The sequence below is a fragment of the Chroicocephalus ridibundus genome, chromosome 9 (genome assembly GCF_963924245.1).
Source record: "Chroicocephalus ridibundus chromosome 9, bChrRid1.1, whole genome shotgun sequence".
Taxonomy (NCBI): domain Eukaryota; kingdom Metazoa; phylum Chordata; class Aves; order Charadriiformes; family Laridae; genus Chroicocephalus; species Chroicocephalus ridibundus.
Window position 1 is genome coordinate 37,974,647 of NC_086292.1, and position 20,545 is coordinate 37,995,191.

The 20,545-nt window shown below is 40.3% G+C and overlaps 2 protein-coding genes across 6 annotated transcripts in view; both read left to right on the forward strand.

The window, feature by feature from the left end:
• Window positions 1-201: 201 nt before the first annotated feature.
• Window positions 202-5,487, forward strand: CTXN2 (cortexin 2). The gene is made up of 2 exons (XM_063347314.1): window positions 202-454; window positions 5,040-5,487. The coding sequence occupies exon 2, from the start codon at window positions 5,094-5,096 to the stop codon at window positions 5,340-5,342; it is 249 nt and encodes an 82-aa protein (XP_063203384.1). The 5' UTR covers window positions 202-454; window positions 5,040-5,093; the 3' UTR covers window positions 5,343-5,487.
• A 2,477-nt stretch (window positions 5,488-7,964) lies between these two features.
• SLC12A1 (solute carrier family 12 member 1) overlaps window positions 7,965-20,545 on the forward strand; it is a 53,548-nt gene continuing 40,967 nt past the window's right edge. For 3 of the 5 annotated variants that reach the window (XM_063345461.1, XM_063345466.1, XM_063345465.1), the window contains exons 1-4: window positions 8,121-8,262; window positions 11,724-12,318; window positions 17,734-17,868; window positions 18,086-18,161. In XM_063345461.1, coding sequence (XP_063201531.1) covers window positions 11,908-12,318; window positions 17,734-17,868; window positions 18,086-18,161 — 622 coding nt within the window. In that variant the 5' untranslated portion in view covers window positions 8,121-8,262; window positions 11,724-11,907. The other 2 variants (XM_063345463.1, XM_063345462.1) reach the window with 2 other exon arrangements.

Genomic DNA, 20,545 nt, shown 5'->3' on the forward strand with positions numbered 1-20,545 from the left:
GGCCCCGTTCCCCGGCCTGGGCGGCGGGGAGCGGACGGGAGGAGGGCCGCTCCCGCCCCGCTGGGCGGCCGGCCCTTACCGATGCGCCGCACGTAGTGTTTTGCAGGAAGTTTCCACGCTCCTCAATTTAATCCGTGCAAAGGCGGGGGGGGGGGGAGGTTGGAGAGGAGCGCGGCTGAATAGCGATGGAAAGGGGCGGGCGAGGAGGAGGAGGAGGCGGTAGCAGCAGCGGCCGTGTTTAATTTTTTAATTAGGGCGGTTTGAGCATCTCCCGGCGGGGCCGCATCGCCGGGCGGCGAGGGGAGCCCGCCCCCGCCGCCCGGGACCCCTTCCCCCCGGGCCGTGAGCCGTCGGGGCTCCAGCCTGGGTTTCCGACAGCTGGCGAACCGGGCCCGGTAGCCGCGGAAAACTCCGCACTCCGCCACCATGGGCAGCGCGGGCGCGGAGGAGAAGGGTGGGTAGCGCGGGCGGCGCGGCGGGCGCGGCGGGGCTGGGCTGACCTTGCGGCACCGCCCGGCCCGGGCGGGGGGCACCCCGGGGGGGGGGGGCGGGGGGCAGAGGGAGGGTAAAAGCGTAAATCTGCCCTCCCAGGGAAGGCGGGGAGGGGGGCGATGAAAGCGAAGGCTGTGCTTGCGATCCTACAGCAACAATTGCTCTGCAGGTGCTCGGTCTCTCGCAGCCTCCATCCGTGGGGAAGCAGGCAACACTTTTCCACGTTTACAAGTTAAAGATGATGCTAGGGAACGTCTTGTTTTCCTGCCTTTTTATATTATCCGAATCTAGACCAAATACATGAATTCACAGCGCAGGGGCTCTTGCCCAGCGGAGACTCCAGGCTTGTGTATTTACTAAGGATAAAATCTCATTTCTGCAATTCATTGCTTGCCTGAAGGCTGGAAATGTCACTGCCCAGCTGCTGCTTCCTTGTAGGGGAATGCCATTTACATTAAAAAGTGTTGCCTGCACCCTGAGTTACCATGCTGCAAAAGCAGTGCCTGTTTCTGTGGGGCTTCGCTATCCTTGCAGAAGTTAGCCATGCCTTCATTTGCTGGGCGTCCGTTCCCTGGTCTTCCTACCTTACACCTCCTTGGTTGCTGTCTCAGAAACCTTAGCCTGAGGAGACAGTCTTCTCCACAGCAATTTAGAGAATACAGGCATGCAATGTGCACCTGAGCATGACAGTCTGGTCGTGGGTCGCGGAGCTGTTTTTGCAGCATTTCTGGCCATGTGTTGTTATCTCAGATAGCTCAGACCCTTTGGAGGATTCCAAATTCATGCTGATTTCTATTTCCTTAGATTTTCTCCATCGCTAATCCTTTCACCCTGCTACCTCCTGTGCCCAATTCCTATAATAGCATTCCTGGAATACAGTTCCAATTCCTTGACTGGATAGCTAAGTGCAAATTAGGTGCTTCTGAAACTCCCAAGGGATGCCTTTTTATGTCCTTAACCACGCCAACACCTTTTCAAGTTGGGTTTGCTGTCACTCAAACACAAGCATCGGACTGAAGCTATTTGAAGTAGCTTCAGAATGACCAGATCCATGAACCAGCAGCTGGGCTGCAGATATCCAAGGGGAGAGCAGATGGCAACTGATTTAGTCCATTTTGTTACACACTATTGTTTATGAAGTGAGTTTTCATGCATTTGAGGCTTAATTATGCCAAGAGGATGAACGCTTCCAGCTTGAGCAGACATTAAAGGTACTAATTTCCAGTACTGAGCCATTAAAAAAAACCACACCTATAGGGGGTTCTGTGAGGGAAGGACTGAAACGCAAAATACAGGGAAGATTATTGAGGAAGCCTTGATTTAACACTTACTGGCTACTTTCTAAATCTTCTCAGTATCTCTGAAAACATAAGGGTGAAGGCTCGGATGAAGAAAGTGACACCCAAACCACCAAAGAGCTGGGGCTGGGATCTTCAATCCATACCAAACATTAACAGAGTTGGGCTGGTGATTCCCCTTCACCCTCCTCCATAGGTGCAGCCAGCACCCTCCGCTCATACCTCCATTCTCCTTACCTCAGCCGTCTATGTGATAAGCTATCTTCCTCATTCCTATTTACTCTGGGACTCCAGTTGTTTCTTCTGGCCTCACAAGAGCCTCCAATGGCCTTTTATTTTGCAGCAGATGTTAAGGAGCCTTTCTTTATGCCAATGTTTTTATACAGGCAAAGAATCAAAGGACGAGTAGGGTCTTGACCTATAAGTCAAGAGAGATCAGTCTGAGGCCAGCCCCTACAAAATGACTTTGCGGATTCTAACTGATATAATGCCTCTCCCCATCATACTTCCCTCAAAGGTTATCTTCAAGGATTTTTGGATCCGGGCCATGTTAGTATTCACAGTCTTCTGACTCGTGACTTGACACATAGACTGCAGCAAATGAAAAGATATCTGACTCATTGGGAGGGGACATCTAATCTGTACACAGCACTAAAATATGAAAACAATAAAAAGGCGCTCAAGGTCAGTCTTGGTACCACAGTTTTGGGGATACGTAATTAGAGCAAAATGTTCTGTTAACTTTAAGGCTTCAATTACAGTTTCTGAAATTCAGGACAAGGAAGAGAAGAAAACAAAGCTGCATATTAGAGTTTCCCAGAACCAATTCCCACCTCCAAGCAAAATGCCTACTGTTTTCTGATACTGCTGTTTCAGCCAAACTCTTGCCAAATCCACATTTCAGCATCAGTCAGGCTTTGCACAAAGATCTGTCCCGTAACATCTCCTGACACGCACATAATGAACAAACAAATCCCACTAATTCCGGTGTGTAACCTGCAAAATTAGTAACATTGGAAGCCACGTTCTTGGAGTATGACTCTACGGTGAAGAAACGTCACCCCAAACACATATATATTTCTCTAGACTCAGCTCAAATGCAGGGTTCTTCGTGGACAGCCTACCCCTAAGATTTCTCTCTATGTCTTTCAAGGGCGCAATCGTGGGGTTTGGGTCTGGCTTTCCCAGGTAGCGTCTATTTATAAGCCTTTAATTTAATTTTTATAACCCAGTGTCCTAGGACTTTTGGAAAGAATTTTTTTTCCTTGACTGGCTGTTGTTCAAATAAATTGATTTGTGACATAAATTTGTGATATTGAACTTCCTGTGATTTTTTTTTCCTACATAAGGTCAAACTTAATAGAAAAATTGGAAGTATGCCCAATGAAAATCTGTATAACAGGTGGGCTTTAGCTATAATACATTTTCAGAAAATAAATATTGATTGTTGTTGACATTACTTCGAATTCTCATAGGCTATATCTGATCTGATCCCACAGGATCTTTTCTCCAACTTAACAGGAATTAAACCAGTATGAGCCAAAGAGCAGAATATCATGCAAAACGAACAAGGATCTCATACACAGCTCTATCGAATAAACCGAACATTGGTTGTTATGCTCTGGCAAATGTGTAAAGACTGTAATAGGAAACTGTATTATTTAATGCCTACTATAATGAGAGTTACTGCAAAAAGAAAAAGCCTTCTGCCTTGCCCTTTTAATCCTTGTTTTAAAATTTTCATTCTTTAGGATAATATTAAAAAATCCCACAAATTCTGAAGTAAGAAAGCAGACGCCAAACAAGATAAAAGTTCTGCCCATTCTGTCTTCTCAGAAAAACAAAAATCTTATTTTTACTGTTTCTGTTTTATTAATTGTAGGCTGACTCAGGACATGGCTACTTTCAGCCGTGACTGCAGTACAGAGCAGAGATACTGGAGCTCCCTTTGAACTGGCTAGCAGCGCAGGTACCTGAAGCAGTGTAGCCATGGCAGCACAGACCTCTCAGTGGCCTAATTACTCTGCCAAGAAATAAATGGATACTGGGAATTCCCTGGGGGGAAAGACGGTTGAATTGTTAACAAAAAGAGTTTTCCCCTGAGGCGTGCTAGTTAAATAGGTGTTACCAAGTGCCAAAAAACCTTAAGCTCCAACCTTAGAATAAAAACGCCTTTGTCCTTCTGCACTTCTGATGTCCCAGTCTTTCTAATTCTCCTGCTGTCTATAGAGACAAAGAAAGATGTGATTTCAATATCTGATGGAAAACCTAACATAAAGCTAAACGATTCCCACCCTCAACTAAAATCTATACATAAGATCTCCTGAAAAAGACAAAAGTGAAAGTCTCTTCTGGCTGAAAACAGACAAAGCTCTTCTGGGGGCAATGGTGGGGTGGAGGTGCTCAAGCATCCTGACCCCACAGGACACACAGGAGGGTCAGTCCCCTGAGCTCCACAAGGAGCATGTTCAGATCGGGTGTTTACTGTGCCTGTGAAAATGTCAGGCTATGTATGTATTTAATGGGAAAGACCAAGGAGAAGAAACAAACGAGAGCAAGATTGAGGGGAAGGGAATTTACTTCTGTTAGCTCTTCTCCCACCAATCTTTCCTCACACACAAGAGTGGACACATATAGAGGAAAGCGAAGGGACAATTTTACCAATATGCTCACTTTCTTACAAGGTCAAAATGCACACAGCATTTTTCTGAAAATGGAGCCCAAGACTTCACTAAAATTGCACACACAATGTTTTATTTTACAAGTTGTGCCTATTTACTTGGTTTTATAAGCTAAATTACATAAGCAAAACTCATGTTATTTGGCTGAAACTCCCTTTGAGGTCAACGCGAGTTTAACTAGTTTAAGGACTGAGCTGTAAAGCCATTTCAGAAAACATACTCGTTTCTCCACAGGGAGACCTTGGTGAGTGTTGCCTTATCAGAATCTGTAGGCTTGTGCCCAGTCCGACAAAATGCTGTTTGCAACAGCCATATGCTGAAATTGCTCTGTTTTGAGGAGACAGAAAGCCAGAATATCATGAGTTTGCTGTCTCATAACAGAGGCCAGTAAGTGGATGGTGTGTAGAGGCTAAAAGTTGCAATTTTATCACATTAATTTAAATGTGAAAAAACAACAGGACACCACTAAAATCCAAGCTGTTTTTCATTTCCAAATGTTCATATGCTACGGCTCAGATATACACACCCCATTTAGACCTAACCAAACCCATTCTACTTTTCTATGCAGGCAAAGAAGCGATAGAGGTGAAAATCCCACAGAGCCACCAGGATGTGATGCCCAATGATGAGCAGTAATTACTGCAGCAACACTTCAGCCAGCATGAGTGTCAACGAAATGTCTGCCTTCCCTCTGACTTTAGAGCAAAAAACTGGCTTTGCCTTTGTAGGGATTTTGTGTGTTTTCTTGGGACTTCTAATTATCAGATGCTTCAAAATCTTGCTAGACCCCTACAGTAGTATGCCTTCTTCTACGTGGGAAGATGAAGTTGAGGGGTTGGATAAAGGAACATTTGAATATGCTCTTGCATGAAAAATCACAGACTATCCTGCCTTAAATTTGATGTTGATTTCATTTTGGAAACCAACTGTTGTTACATTTGTTATACATACCTGCATTTTGGAGATATGTTGGTGGCATCCATTTTGTTAAATAAATATTTGTTGCAAACTCAAAAGGCACTTTATTTTGCTTTGATTTTACGAACAGTGTGATGGTAGATAAGAAATTGTTAACAGCAAAGAAATACTAACAATAAACAATTCACTAGAATGTTATCATGGGCAAAAACTATTTTAAGAATTAGACGATATCTGCCTCTTCAGAGGAGGATCTCATGTCCACTATGTCTCATGACAGGCTGGAGAGAAAGATAAAGGACAAAAGATGGGCTCATGAATCGTGAGTGCTTAACTGGTAACTCCTTCCCCTCCTCATCTGACACAATTTTCTGACACTCAGAGACTCTGCTTGTATACTGAGAATACAAAAGTGGAAGACACTAAATGGTTGTGGCTCAGAGCATGTGCCTGCAAGATGCTGAGATGAGAGGAACAAGGGTTGGTCCACACACTACCAATAATAAAGAACTAATGGGAAAGCTAAAATCACATCAATTGCTAACTCACCTCTCACCTTCCAAGAAGAGCAGGGGCTGTACTACTGAGTGCTTATAAGGAAAGTGTATGTTGCGTCTCCCGTGTGAAACTTGATGTAGTCCTCTGCAAACAGTGCATAGTTCTATTCCTTCCTGCTCATATGAGCATATTTTACTATTTCTCTACAGAAGAACCTCCCACTCTACAGCAACAGAAGTCAAACAGAATTACTGGAAGGGAAACAAACATCACCAAGGAAATTTTTGATTCGACAAACATTCAATGATACAAAATATATTACCTGCACAGAACTTCTGTCTGAACCAGACCATCACCACAGTGCCAGTCCACCAGTGTCTCCCATATCATTAAAAAATTTTAGGTGAAAGAGAAAAAGTAAATATTAAGTAACCAATCTTACAGTCTAGCTGAATTGGTCAAGGCATACCAATTTTTTTACTCCACTTGGTTACGGAAGATGATTCAGTTTAAACTGAAATGTAAACTGTCTGGTTAACAACACCCAGCAGTAATTACACCAGCTTGGCAAGGCAAAAGCAGAGACAGTCATGCTGCATACCCATTTGTACCCAGCTCCCGAAAGGGAGAGGGGTGCAGAGCTGACTGGAGATCTCTCTGCTCTCCAGTCCCTCTCCACAGCTGGTTCTTCTGTTTGTGCTCCTGCAGCTGTGCACAGTGTATGATCTGGACTGTCAAACTGAAGAATTGGTCATAGGAGATCCTATCGAGGCAGAAGAACTAACAGTGAAAGCAGAGACTCAGATCTGGGTATTCAAGGTCACCCTCACATATACAGCTGTTTAGCAAGTGTGCCAGTACTTGACAGAAATTCAATTCCTTTTTTAAGAAGGTTGGCATCAGAATTTTAAGCACTGTCACTTTTGCTAAAAAGCTCTGTTTGCAACGAGAAGCCAAGACAAGGAGATCAGTTACGGCATTTGGTTTCTTTTGCACGTATCCTGAAAAATACATATCGTCCCTTTGCTCTATATACTAGGCAGAGGCAGCCAGTGGAACAGCAGACTTCAAGTGCCATTTGGAACATGAAGTACTTGATTGTACAAGGAAGGACATGACTCTCGTATCTGAAGAATATAAGAGAGGAACAGCCAACACTAATCTACAGTGGTCCATCCAAACTATTAAACATAAACAATTTTGTGAATGTAAGAGCTTTTAAACTGCTTCAGATTCTGCGTAAGAAAAAATGCCAGACCCTCAGAGATTCAGTATATTGCATTTATCCTAGTTAATTTAACCCCAAAATCAAAGGTAGATATCAGTACACTGATTCATGTCATCTGTTATTGCCGGATAGGATAATCTGCTGCACAGACCAGATGCTGCCATTCTTTTTACGTACACCTAATCAGCACAGCTGAGCTCTGTGCTGTCAGGTTAGAGTGCTGAAGGTGCTTAAGTTATCTGGGTCAAATATAGTTCAGTTATCTCTAAACTATACAGCAAACACAGCAAACATACCCAAAGAACCCCAGTACTGTCTTACTACTTTTGCTCCTGATCCAATCTATTGCTTGAAGCAATTATCAAATTCCCTTATGATTACAAAGCTTCATCATTTCCTGCACCCCCAAAAGACAAGAGAGTCAACCTTCCCAGAAAGAATATATAGAACATAATTTTTCTAAGGTTTTCCTTAAATACGCAGAGGAAAAATTTGAACGGGGCTAGGAGCAAATGGTTCAAAAATGCACGTAGGACAAGGGGACCCACCAATGACTGATCCTGCTGACTTCATTGGAATCTCTTCCACATAAAATGCGCTGAGCAGAAGCCTGAACTCTTGTTATCTCCGTTACTATATATGCAGAACTGAAAAATAGAGAGATCATGATCTGTGCACAGAGTCAGGCATAGCTGGGAGGGAAATGGAGATAACAAAAGTATTTTCAGGCCCCCTTAGAAATTTTGCAATACCATAAACCCAGTAATTGTAATGGATAGGTACATTTGCTGGTTAATAGTTAACAAGCTAGAATGCTTCTCTAAATCACCATCTAGAAATGTTTTGAAAGAGAGGGATTGGATGGTCTATTCCGTATATTAAGCAGGGAGAAAAATCTGGCCAATAAGGCAGAGTTTGTAATGCCTCAAAGAGAGGGACACACTATAGGCGTGAATAAAAGAGGCAGATTGTTCTTCCCTAAAAACACAGGACTGAATGGTAAGTTAAATTATTCTGAATAAGGTAAACTTGATTATTGTGCGTAATGCTAGAATACTAAACACAAAATTAATGCCAAATAACAGTTGAGAAACCTCTGGAAATACACTGTGGAAATCAAAGTATTATTTTCAAGAACAGCAGAAAGGTAAGAGACTTTTCTTTTCCTAGCAAAATAGTAATATTATGGAAATAAGACAGTGAAATTACAGAATCATTTTACTTGGTAGCAAAAGTCTCTCTGTCATCAAAGAATCAGGATTTCACTCGTCATGGAGATGGAAACAAACCTACTTTCAACTGACTTTAATGACAAAAGATTTGGGTTTGCTCCTTCATGCCTGAAGATGAAACACTTCCTTACAAGTTTAAAAGACTGAAGGAAGCAGAATACTATCTACCATCAAAAATGTGTAGTAGTAATAATAATGATAATGTTGATCATCCAAACCCAGAAGAAGTAAAGTAAACTAAATAAATGCATCATGTTACTGTGAGGCTTACAAAACATTAAGCAGGAAGGCCAACGTAAATACGAGGAGGTTATAAAGTGGTGTCATAGCAGAGAGGTGACAGCAGAATATTATCTATAGCTGATGGAAGAAGCGAGAAAATATGCTTTAGCTATATCTCATACTGAAGATGGAGGACATCTGATTATCAGCTCTTCAAATTATAATTTTGATATGTGATTTTAGAAAAAAATTATATTGCCAAGGTATAAATATTGATGTGGCATTTTATCTTGCAGTGCCAAAGGGCCAAATGCATTCCATAAAATCATTGAGATATTTAAATTGGAAAAAATCTCCGGAGGTTATCTAGTCCAACCTCTTGTGAAAGCACAAAACTTTAAAAAACGCATCTAATGGGCTTATTTACCCAGATTTTCAGTTCATCTATTCCTTTATATAGATATATTTTGTTTCTAAAGCTTTCTGCTTTTACATACACTTGCAGAGTTTCAATGTCTAAGCACGGTCTGGTTTAGTCAGTTTGAACAGACCTGGACTCCTAATGAGTTATAGAGGTCTATACAATCACACTCCCTTATCTCCTTAGAAGTATGTTTCAAGACATACGGATTCCCATTGTTTCAATAGCTCATTTCAGGGCCATCGAGGCCATCCTGTAAGCTGCTGCAAAGGTACTTAACCCACTAAAGGCCTTAAATATAAGTATCTCTTTTGCTCTTGGGGTTTTTGTTTGTGCTTTTGGTTTTTTTGAGGGGTTCTGTGTGGGAAAGTGGAGGTGGGAAGCAGGTTGTACAGTTATCGTATGTTCACCTCGCTATGGGCTGCCACTCAGAGGGACCTAGACAGGCTAGAGGAATGGGCCAACAGGAATCGCATGACATTCAACAAGGACAAATGCAAATTCTGCAGCTCAGAGATACTAAACCCCTGTACCATACAGGCTGGGGCCTCACTGGCAGGGAGCAACTCTCCTGGGAGTGACCTGGTGAGCAGCAGGCTACAGAGGAGTCAGCGCCATGCCCTGGAAGCAATGAAGAAACACTGTCCTAGGCTGTGCTAACAAGACCATAGCTGGTAGATCAAGCAAAGTGATCACTCCCCTCTATTCAGCACTCATCAGATTGCACCTGGAACCCAGTTTCTAAGTTTGTTTACCTGTCCCTCCCACCTGCCCATGTAAGAAAGATATTGATAAACTTGTGTCTGTCTAATGGAGGGCCACCAAGATGGTCAGGGGTAGGAGCATTTGCCCTATAAGGAAATGGGGCTTGTTTATCCAGAAGAAGAAAAGGCATTAGGGGAACCTAAGCAGCGCCCCCCAATACTTATTAAGAGGTTACTGACAAGGCAGAGCCCTGCTATTTACTGAGGTGCACAACAGGAGAGTGAGAGATAATGGTCATAGAGTGACACAGGGAATGTTCCAACTGGATATACAGGAAAAAAACACTGTCAGGACAATTAAGTATTAGAATAGGCTGACAAGGCAGGTTGTGAAATCTGTCCTTGGAGAATGTCAAGACCTGACTGGTGAAAGCCCTAAGCAACCTGATTTACATTCAATGTTCCCTCTGCTTTGAGCGGGAGGTTGGACTAGATAAGCTGCCGAGGTCCCTTCAAATCTGCGTGATTCTGTGACTTGCTACAACTTTTTTCAAATCATCTTAAAGGGTGTTTTGAGTGTACAAATGTAAACTTGACTATAAAATTCTATGAACCTTCCAATGCCCAGGACTAATGTTAATATTTCTTAATAATTACTGCTTTACCATCGTCATTTATTTCCTCCATTATAATTTAGGAAACCCAATACTATTTTTGGATCTGTTTCAGTTGTCTATTTATTCCATCACATTACATTGATTTTCTTTACATAAAAAATGAACAATTTGTTATATCTTAATTGCTTACTCATAAATTGTCGCCATCGTGGAGCTACTGAAAACTTAAGGTCTAGCTTTTGTAGTTAATTTAAAAAAATTTATTTGATTCAAGCTTTTCATGCAAATTTAATGCTAGACTATGAGAGAAATACACATGGTACCATAATACTTAAGTGGAACACAAACAGTCAATGGAGTTCATGGAATCTTGTGTCACATCCCTTGTGCTGCCTACACTTTCACTGGCTTCAATTAAACATAGCATTATTAAAAGAAGTACTATATTTGAAAATCAATTTTACGTACTTAGAATCTGATCCAAAGCCCATTTTATATAGATGGTGTCATGAATCCTGAATTAGGATTCTGCCAACTACACCAATTTGTCGCAAATGGGTGATTTAGCTCGCTTAAAGAATCCCTGTCAAAGGTATTTGCAAAAGTGGTTTTAATATGATCTTGAAAAAGTGCGACTTACAAAGTTCAATGGCAAGGTTCACTCTATTACTGTATGCCACAATCATTTGAACAATGATTCAAAACTACCAAGGCACAAATCAAAGTTACCAAGACAAAATCAAAGTTACCATACTACAAGGTTATGCACCATATCAGTTGCTCACCAAAGAGTTGCCATTGGTGAAAGGTCTCACTACCTCGAGGAGCAACCTTGAGATGCTTCCCAGCTTGAGGGAGGATGACTGTCATGCAGCCAGGCTGCTTAGCCAAGAGTACTCAGAGAAGACTCACATATTTATGGAATAAAGTGGTTAGCTTGTAGTCAAATGACATGTGATGGAAAAGGTATGCATGAGACACCTTGTACCCACAACTTACTTTGCTCCTTGATAAATGAGTCTCAGAAAATCCACCCGCTATTCATGTGTTAATTGTATGATCGGTGTTCCAAGCGCATATGCATCAATGCTCACTGTGTCACTCTGCTCCTTTGTGGGTTTTCAGGGAACAGATTGAAACTAGAGGAGTTCTTGGCCCATTTACAGCTTAGGCTTTTACCTCCTTTGCAGCCTGTACCAAACTACCGCTAGTTTGGTTAAGGGGTTGAGTGCATCCATCACAGATGGAAACATCCCCAAAAACTCAGTCTTTGACTCAACTGTTTTTTTACTCAACAAGTCACAGGATGTCAGTCTCATGGATATTTGGTGAGGCAGGGGAGAGATTATGGTGGAAAATTTATCTAATTGTGCAAGTTAATAGAAATTTTCTATTTGTATTTTTTATGGCAGAAACACAGCAGATATTAGGAAGACTGCTTAGAGATTTCAAGAAAAGTTTCTCAGAACTTCATTACTCTAAGAGCAAAGATTTCATTTGCAAGAACATTAAACCCTTTGCTGCAGCTGCAACTAACTAGCTGCAGCCACAGAAGAGTAAACGGATCAGTGACCTAAGTCTATAGCATCCCTGAAGATGTCAATGAATAATTCGCCAAATGTATTCTTGGATCCAAATGCAAATCGGTTTCAAGTTAACATAATTAATGAAAGCCATGACAACAATGAAACATCCCAAGAGGATGTGGGCTCTGACCCACCACATTATGAAGAAACATCTTTTACTGACGAAGCACATAACAGACTGAGAATAAGTTACAGACCAGGAAAAAGAGAATTATACGACAATTTCCTTCAAAATGCGGAGAAAACAGAAGCCAGTTTACACCCCTATGATACCCACACTAAAATGTATTATCTACAAACTTTTGGCCATAACACAGTGGACCCAGTTCCAAAAATTGATTATTACAGAAACACTGGCAGTGTCAGTGGGAATAAGCTCAGCAGACCAAGCTTATTAGAAATTCATGAACAACTGGCAAAGGTAAGTGGAAAGGAAAGATACAAATTTTCTCTATTCCATTTCCAGGCTGTTAATTCTGTTTATTAATATGAGAAAGCCCTTAAATTCATGGACCTTGCCCAAGAGAGAAAGTACAAGTAATCGCCATATTTCCTTTGGTAGCTGCAGTATGTTTTTTGCTCTGTACTCTGCTCAAAGAAAAGATTTTTATTAAAAGGTGATAGTAATATACTTGATTAGCAGAAAAACATAGCTTAATCTTGTCTAAAAGTATAAAACTACTGAATCTCTTGTTTCACTTAAGAGTTAGGACAGCAGATGATGAATATCAATTCATAATTTAACCAAGCTACACAATTCACACTTACTCTAAACTTCAATTTAACATTAATGCATAATTTTCACAGATTCCTCTGTTGTATTCATTAATATATATAAGTATTATAAAAAACGTTATGTGCAATAAATGCAATTTCAACTAATCAGAAATCCAAAGCGCTACCTGTTTATTGCTGTAACAAACCAGTCAAACAGCAAGAAAGAGTCCAGAACAAGGGTGTTGAGGTTGAAAGTGTTTGCTCAGAAGCGGGAAGCAGACAACAGTTTTCAGGTACTGATTCAGCGAATGAATTTAGGCCTTCATGCTCATTATACCAATGAATTTGGAAAGAATCTGAAAAGCCTTTTGAGTGACTACATAGAAAGCATTTATGGAGGAATAATTTGGCTAAATTCCTCCTAATCTATTCCATAAAACAGCTGTTTAGACTTTGCTCATGTAATAGATGGGACTATATCCATGTAAAACACGCTTACAGAGAGAACTACTGAACAGGATACAACGGGCTAACCTGCCTTTGAAAGATTTTCTAGGGCTGTTTTTCCTCTTCCCTTCTGAGTAGACCTACTTTTGGTTGACATAACGTAGGAGTTTACTATTGATACATATGACCAATGGTTTTTATGTAAAAAAATTCCCCTTAGCAGACTCTTCCTGTTTGTTCCACTTTTTTTTTCCACATAGGCACTACAGCAAATGAATAATGAAATAACAAAACGTGCCCTTTATCATGATAATCCTCACTTTTGTTACCCTCTATGGCTACTTGTCAGAAGAATATACATTGGTCAGGTATAATCTTTTGGGGTTTGCGCATTCAAAACTTCCACAGGAAAGAATTTGAGAAGTTGGTAATACCAAGTCTTTAAATACCAGATTTTCACTAACTTCTGTGTTACTGCCTCAGATAGGTGGCTAGGTAAATTTTGCTGTCTATTCACCTATATAGATCTTTTAAGGCTTGATTTCCTTATGTGGAAGAATCACCTCCATGCAAAATAAATAGCATGGAAAGCTGTAATGAGAACTTTCGGGGACGAGAACAAGATTAACCACTTTGAAACAGTTAAACTATTAAAAAACCTACTGCAAAACTTTAGTGCAATAATATGATACTCTACTGACCGGTAAAATTAGACCCTTCCCCCTTCAGCCACAAAACCCAAGTTCTCTGTAAAAAGCAGAAGAGAGAAACAATACTTAGAGAATTAAAATCAAACATCTTTTGAGGTTCTTAATTACACACTTAGCAGGACAAGGCTGGAGAGAGAGAGATCGCCTCTATAGTCAAACTCAGACTAAAAGTGTCAATATGCAGCAAAACCCCCTATTCATTTTCTGTGTTGGGCGATAGTGAAATGAGAAATCTCCAGAGGAAACATGCTCATCACTATTCCACTCAGTTTTACATACTTCTGAGGTCTGAATAATTTGGACAAGCATCTGATTTTTTGGTTGCTGGGCTAGATCTTGTTCAAACTCCAGTTGTCTGGAGATTCACCTGTCCTAAGGAGGATTAATATAAAGTAATGAAATCAAGCAAAAAAATAGCCATTAGGAAATTAGGACCTGATTCTTTAGGATCTTATTAGGACAACTTCCTAGTTTGGGCTTGACTTATTTAAATAGGTCTCTGCAGACCTGCATAAAATGGCTTACACAGAAAGGAGAAACAGGTTACCCAGGTAATCGTTTATGTCCAAAAATGATTGCAAAGTGGATGTGGAAAGGGAAAAATATGAATTTGGTAACCCTTCTCATTTGCAGATGTTTAAACTGCTACTCAAGGGACTAAACACATTTCCATGCCCAGAAAAAACTTCTTATAATTACTTTGTAGTAGCCAGAGAGGAGAAAAATAGTGTATTATTTTGGCTTTGAACATAATGCTGAATGAACAAATACTGAACTTTAGCACATTAAGGGATTTTCAGTTTTGACCATTACCAGAAAATCCAGGTTTTTTGCTGTTGTATCTCCCAATGGTTTGTGTATTTAAAAAAAAAAAAAAAAAAGATAAATTTGTTTAGGGTTTTTTAAGGCTTTCACTTAGAGAAGATTAAATAGAAGGCAGATTACATCCCAGAATAAAATGAAGGGAAAATTGCTTCACGGATTGTGACTGTTAGAGAAGAGAAAAAAGCATCATCTAGCTTGATCATTCCCAGACATTTTCCAGTATCCAGTTCACAGAAGGATAATCTTATACCCCTCAAAACAGGAAGGTGAATGTCAGAGGTAATGGGATTTTTGTTACACTGGCAACCTGCTGTGCCCTTATGTGAGTTGTAGCCCCAGTCTGGGAGCCACTAACCACAGCACTGGAACAAACGACCCGCCATTAGCATGGCTGGAGTCTATTCCTGGCTGTCCCATGGACTCACTTTGTGACCTTGGACAAATCACTTCAGTCTATGGAGCTTATTCTGAAGAATAAACAAACACGAGGTCACGGAATAGTAGATTAGTAGGGAAGGGAATTAAGATGGTATGAAAATGCTGAGGTCCTATCAGGAGGCAAATGCAGCTTGTGCAGCTGGATGGGGTGCCCATCCACCAGCCCCAGCATGCAGCAGGCTCTCCTGCCACCACTAAGGAGGAGATGAAATGCCACACTGAGTGTGTACGTGGGTTAGACTAATAGCCTAAGATGCAGCTCTGGAGAAGATGCTTAATTCCTTTTTTCTTTAACACTAAAACCTGGGCTTACCACACCGTACCCCAAGGCAATCCCACTCCTCTCACCCTCGGCTTTTGTGAAACTCAAATTGTTGAAGACAACTGTCCTGTCAAAGCCCATTGCCAGATTCTGATAAGAAGTGACATATGTTTGACTTCAGATTTCTAAACATCACATAAGCATTCCCATTGTGCTTTGATGCTGAGCTTAACATCAGAAGATAAATATTAATATTTAATACACTTTTTTAATATGTAATTTTTCAAATGTCAGAATGTAAGGCAGGCTGAAAGGAACTTCAAATATCTAGTTCCCACACTGCTGGAGTCAAATGTGTGTCATCTTTTAGCAAGATGTGTCAGTTTTTGCACACATTAAGCCACAAAACGCCAATTAAATCCCTAAAAAATAGTCTAAGTGCTATTTCACAGCTGATGGCTGGTGATAATTACTTGGGCTTAATATTTACCCTACATAAGAAATCATCTAACCTTTCTTCATCTTGGCTATTCTCCACACTTGTTATGGAGACGTGATGAGCTCATCATCTTTATCCCCAGGAGAGATGAAGGCTAAACTGTTCTGAAACAAGGAAAGGAAAACATTGGGTTTTTTTTCTAAAAGCAGTTAACTTTTTATTTTGGTAGCTTTTAAAAATGCTCTGTCACTTTTATTCCACATTCTTAATGCATGAGTAGCACAGGTACAACTGCTTGGTAAATAACCAATCATTCACTAAAGCACGCCAATTTAAAATGCATTTATGGAAGGTTTAAGGCCATAATTTATGATAATGGCATACAGAGCACAAATTAATTCAAAGTACATAGGAAACAACTTGTTTCAAGTACAAAGACCAAGCCCTTTTTTTTTTTTCTCTGAAATTCTAACCGCTGTGGCAAAAAACCTTACATTATTCTTTAATCTTCCTTAACTTACTTTAATCACTTACTGTATTTTAAGGAAACACATCCTTTATTATTTTAGGGTAAGAATTGTCAAAATTATCTAAGTAACTTGGGAGCTCAAAGTCACAAGCTTTCAATAGATCTTGCGTTCCCATTTCACTTAGGGTCAAAAGGACCATAGGCACCAAGTTTAATCCATGTCAAAATGTATTATCCAGCCACTTATTTCTCATTTGTGAGCACAAACCTGGATTTATTGTGTCAAAGGCATTCTACAACCTTGCAACATAGTGGCTAGAGTCCCTACCTATGAGGGGGAGTCCAAATGTTAGTGTAAGTGTCGTATACAGTTGGTCTTTATGTCTGTTTTGGTTTTGTTTGTTGGACTTTTTTGAGTCCGTGGACAAAATATAGAAACAGCCTTGAAGCTTAAGCAAGATGAAAAAACTTCCTGTGTTTCACAGAATCACAGCTGTTTCCCCTCGTTGACCTGTTTAGTTAATCTGGAAATACCTTCACCCCACTCCAAATCCTGAAAGCATCTTGATTCCTCTCCAGAAGTGACAAACACTCCGGACCCTCTGCCAGGCTATGGCAAGGTACATGGTCCTTCCCGAAGGTCTTTGCAGAGGACCCAGAAAACACCTAGCGATAGTTAACCTAATGCCAACTCTTCACAAAACCAGTTAGAAGTTTGTGTTAAAAAAATATAAAATTAAACGAAACAAAGCAGCAATGATGAGTACAAACCTCAGTACTGGGAATAATTCCTATTCAAGCCACAAGAAACATATCATGATGCTAAATTTCCTCAAAGATTCTGGGACATAGGACCTGAAGAGATAAAATACAGATTTAAGTCTAACTGGATGTGAATGATCTAAAATTCTGGGCTATTTATTCTGTTTATGTTACAAATATGGCAATTCCTAATCCTATCTACTATGGTTTTACCAGAGGTGGCTAAACCACAGAGGATTATTCATTTACTGCATTATTTACTACATTTCACTGGTATTTCTGTGACTGTTCTTAAGAATATGTTACCCATTTGCTGCTGCAATTATGTTTGTACTTCATCCAACAGAAAACACCAGAGTTCATCACATAACTTTGCCATGCAGCACTCAGCTAGGTCTCTCTTCTCTAGCGAGCAATTATCTCTGTTTCTACACTTAACATTATTCATAAATTGTTGCAGCAGCGTGTAGAGGCCAACCACGAGACCCTCATTATGTTAGATGCTGTACTAACACATCAACACAACATGTATGTTGAATACAGTTTACAATAAAAACAATTTAGTATCAGATAATAATGTATTTACTCTCCTTAAGTGATTCTTTCATCTTTTCTCACTGTTAGCAAGCCCACCTGCTGATGCCTGGCACTCCAGAGACAGTAAAACCTGATCTTCTTTGGAATCCCTTTGTTCCATGTCTCTCTGACGCAGCCAGTTGTCTTCTGCTTGGCACAAAAATGTATTTGTTTTCTGTGTAATCCTTCAGAACATAGCCGTGAGCACCGGCTCAGTCGAGAGAGTGGCTAATGGAGAAAGCACGGCTGGAGATGAGACAGCAGCCAGCAAGGAAGAAGAAAACAAAACAGGATTTGTCAAGTTCGGATGGGTGAAGGGTGTGCTGGTGAGAAATTCATCTGCATTTCTAAAAACATTAAAAGAAAATAATCTTTAAGATAAGTTCTGCAACACTAAGGTCTTTTAGAAGTAAGAGACGGAGGCGGACTTGAGGGATGTTTAGGGTGCTTTAAAAAAGCCTGCAATGCACACTATCACCCTTCTGGTTGTTAACACTACTTTCAACGTTGCACTAATGCAGTATTTTCTTGTTTAAAACCTAGGTAAGATGCATGCTTAATATTTGGGGTGTGATGCTTTTTATTCGACTTTCCTGGATTGTAGGTCAAGCAGGAATTGGTATGTATCTTATTTAATATAATTTTCAACAGAGAAAGGGATAAAGAGGATAAACTATACATGATCATGATTAATATATAATCTGAGATGTGCATTTGCATGCTGAACTAAATAATGTTTTCAAACGCTTGCCAGGGTAAAAGATGTTAATCCTCCAAACTATTGGAATTTTCCAGACTCACAGCCAAATTACTGCTTAGAGGCATAGATCTGTTAACTATGCATATGATCATCACATTTGAATATTTCTAAGCTGTGGTGAAATTTGTATTTAGATCCTGTAACAGATGTAAACTTCATGACTCGGGCCAATTTCTAATATGTGCGTAGAGAGTTAACCTTTAAGAGTTCACACTTTGCTTATCTGTGAATCCCAAACCTTGTCATCTACATATTAAAAACAACACTTCTTCACACTTCTCTGCAAAGATGAAAACAGAACTGGAAGGAGGTTTCATCTCATCAGGATTTTTTTGTTATTTTTAACTATAGAACAGCACTAGATACTAGTGTACTATGGAAACACTAAGTTTTAACAGCTCTGCTACAGCTTTCATATAAATTAACTAAGTACACTTCATTTTGCTCTGTATTTTTGCTTCTTCATTGTGCAATTTAATCAATCTAAATCCCAGATCCCAGTCCCTGGGGGACTGGGCCCCGAGGCCTCCGTCCAGCACGTTTTTGAGTGCTCAATGAAACCAGCGAGAGAGGAAAAGGCTCACGACCTACACAAGTCTCCAGCAACTAGAAGCATCTCAGTAAGGTGCAATGTATCAGTAGTTGTTGTGTGGTACCACTTCCTTTTTAGAGCTACTGCTCTGGGGAGCACAGAAATGTGAACTGCAATGGCAGTGTCCAGATGCAATGCATCTGTGTTACACGATCATCCAGTCTAGAATAATATGGCCCTAATCTTCGACTGGCACCCAGATGGCGTAACAACCAACAATCCAAAGGGCGGGTGGCAAATATTCCAGTTTGGATTCTCACAGAATGGAAATATTAAGTAGACACGAGCTGGAGTCCAAACTCTGGCCTCACAGCATCAACTCTCCTGATCTTGGATAACACTCAGTGCTCAAATTCCCACTGAATGTAAGTATCATTCACTTCCTTGTTAATGGAAGTGAAATGAAACACTGAATGGAAACACCTCCCAAATTCTGCGTGGTTGAAGTCTCATTTCCAACAAAAGAAAGTAACTTCACAGAAGTTTCACCTGAGCAAGACTGAGCTTTTTTTAGAAAAAAAAAAAAAAAAAAAAAAAAAAAGAGACAGAGAGAAACAAATTAAATGCTTATTAAGAAAAAAGTCCAGCCATAAACTTTTCTACACAAGTAGAAAAAAACGCCCAAACAATAAAAGTTCCAGAACTAAGCGGAAGAACTTTACCTACTTTTGCAGTGCTCCATGCGTGGCTCTAGCACTGTGCCTGACAAAGGGGTGCTTGCTGATTTTATGATGCATACCAAATGAGAGCGTACAGCCCAGGGCACTCATAAGTATATGCCTTGCCATGAAAATTCTGCATCTTAATATTGCCAAGACTTTGCTCTGGGGTTTCATGCAAAATTAGTTTTTAAGGGCAGTTTAGTAACTTATTGAGATCATCAAGAAGTATTACTTTGTTTTGAGGTGTGAGAATAGCCATAGGCAAGAGTAATTCATTTTAGAACAACTTACTTAGCAGCCATATGCCTGGTTTTCAATCTAAACTTTAATCAGATTTTAACATTAATTTGAACCAACAACAGTTAAACCCTTTCTGCTTTCACATTTAATTTTACCATTTTAATTCATTGATAAGCAGGCTCTCCTTTCTTATGGTTTATGGCTCTGCTGTTGCTTTTTAAAATTGCATGCTTTATGTAAGGTTAGTTTTACTTCTGAATATGAGATATCAAATTCCGTTTGAATAATTTCTCAATGCATTTTCTGAATGTCTTATAACCAATGAGCTTTAAGTCCCTAGCCAAGCTGCTTAAGGAGAACAGTGATAGAAGCTCATCATCACCAAGGCTCGGGGATTTCACCGGGTATGGCTACTAACGTGGAAATTAAATGAGTCAGTTAAATCACCATCTGGGCACCATTTATATCCCCATCATCAGAGGGCAAGAGAGATAACCCAATTATTTCCATATCCTGATAGGCTGTCTTGGGCAAAAGCTCTTACAGGGGAAAAAAAATAACATTCCGACAAGGTTCTCTGTTTATCATCAGCTGGGGAAAAAGGGACAGTATCATCCTGACAAGGTTCCGGGTCCAAAACTAGCCTGATATTTCCAGCTAACACCTAGGGACTCTCCGAAGTCTGTATTTGTACCTATACATAGAATGGTTAGCCAAAGGCAGGGAAAACCACCGAGTTCATGTTAACT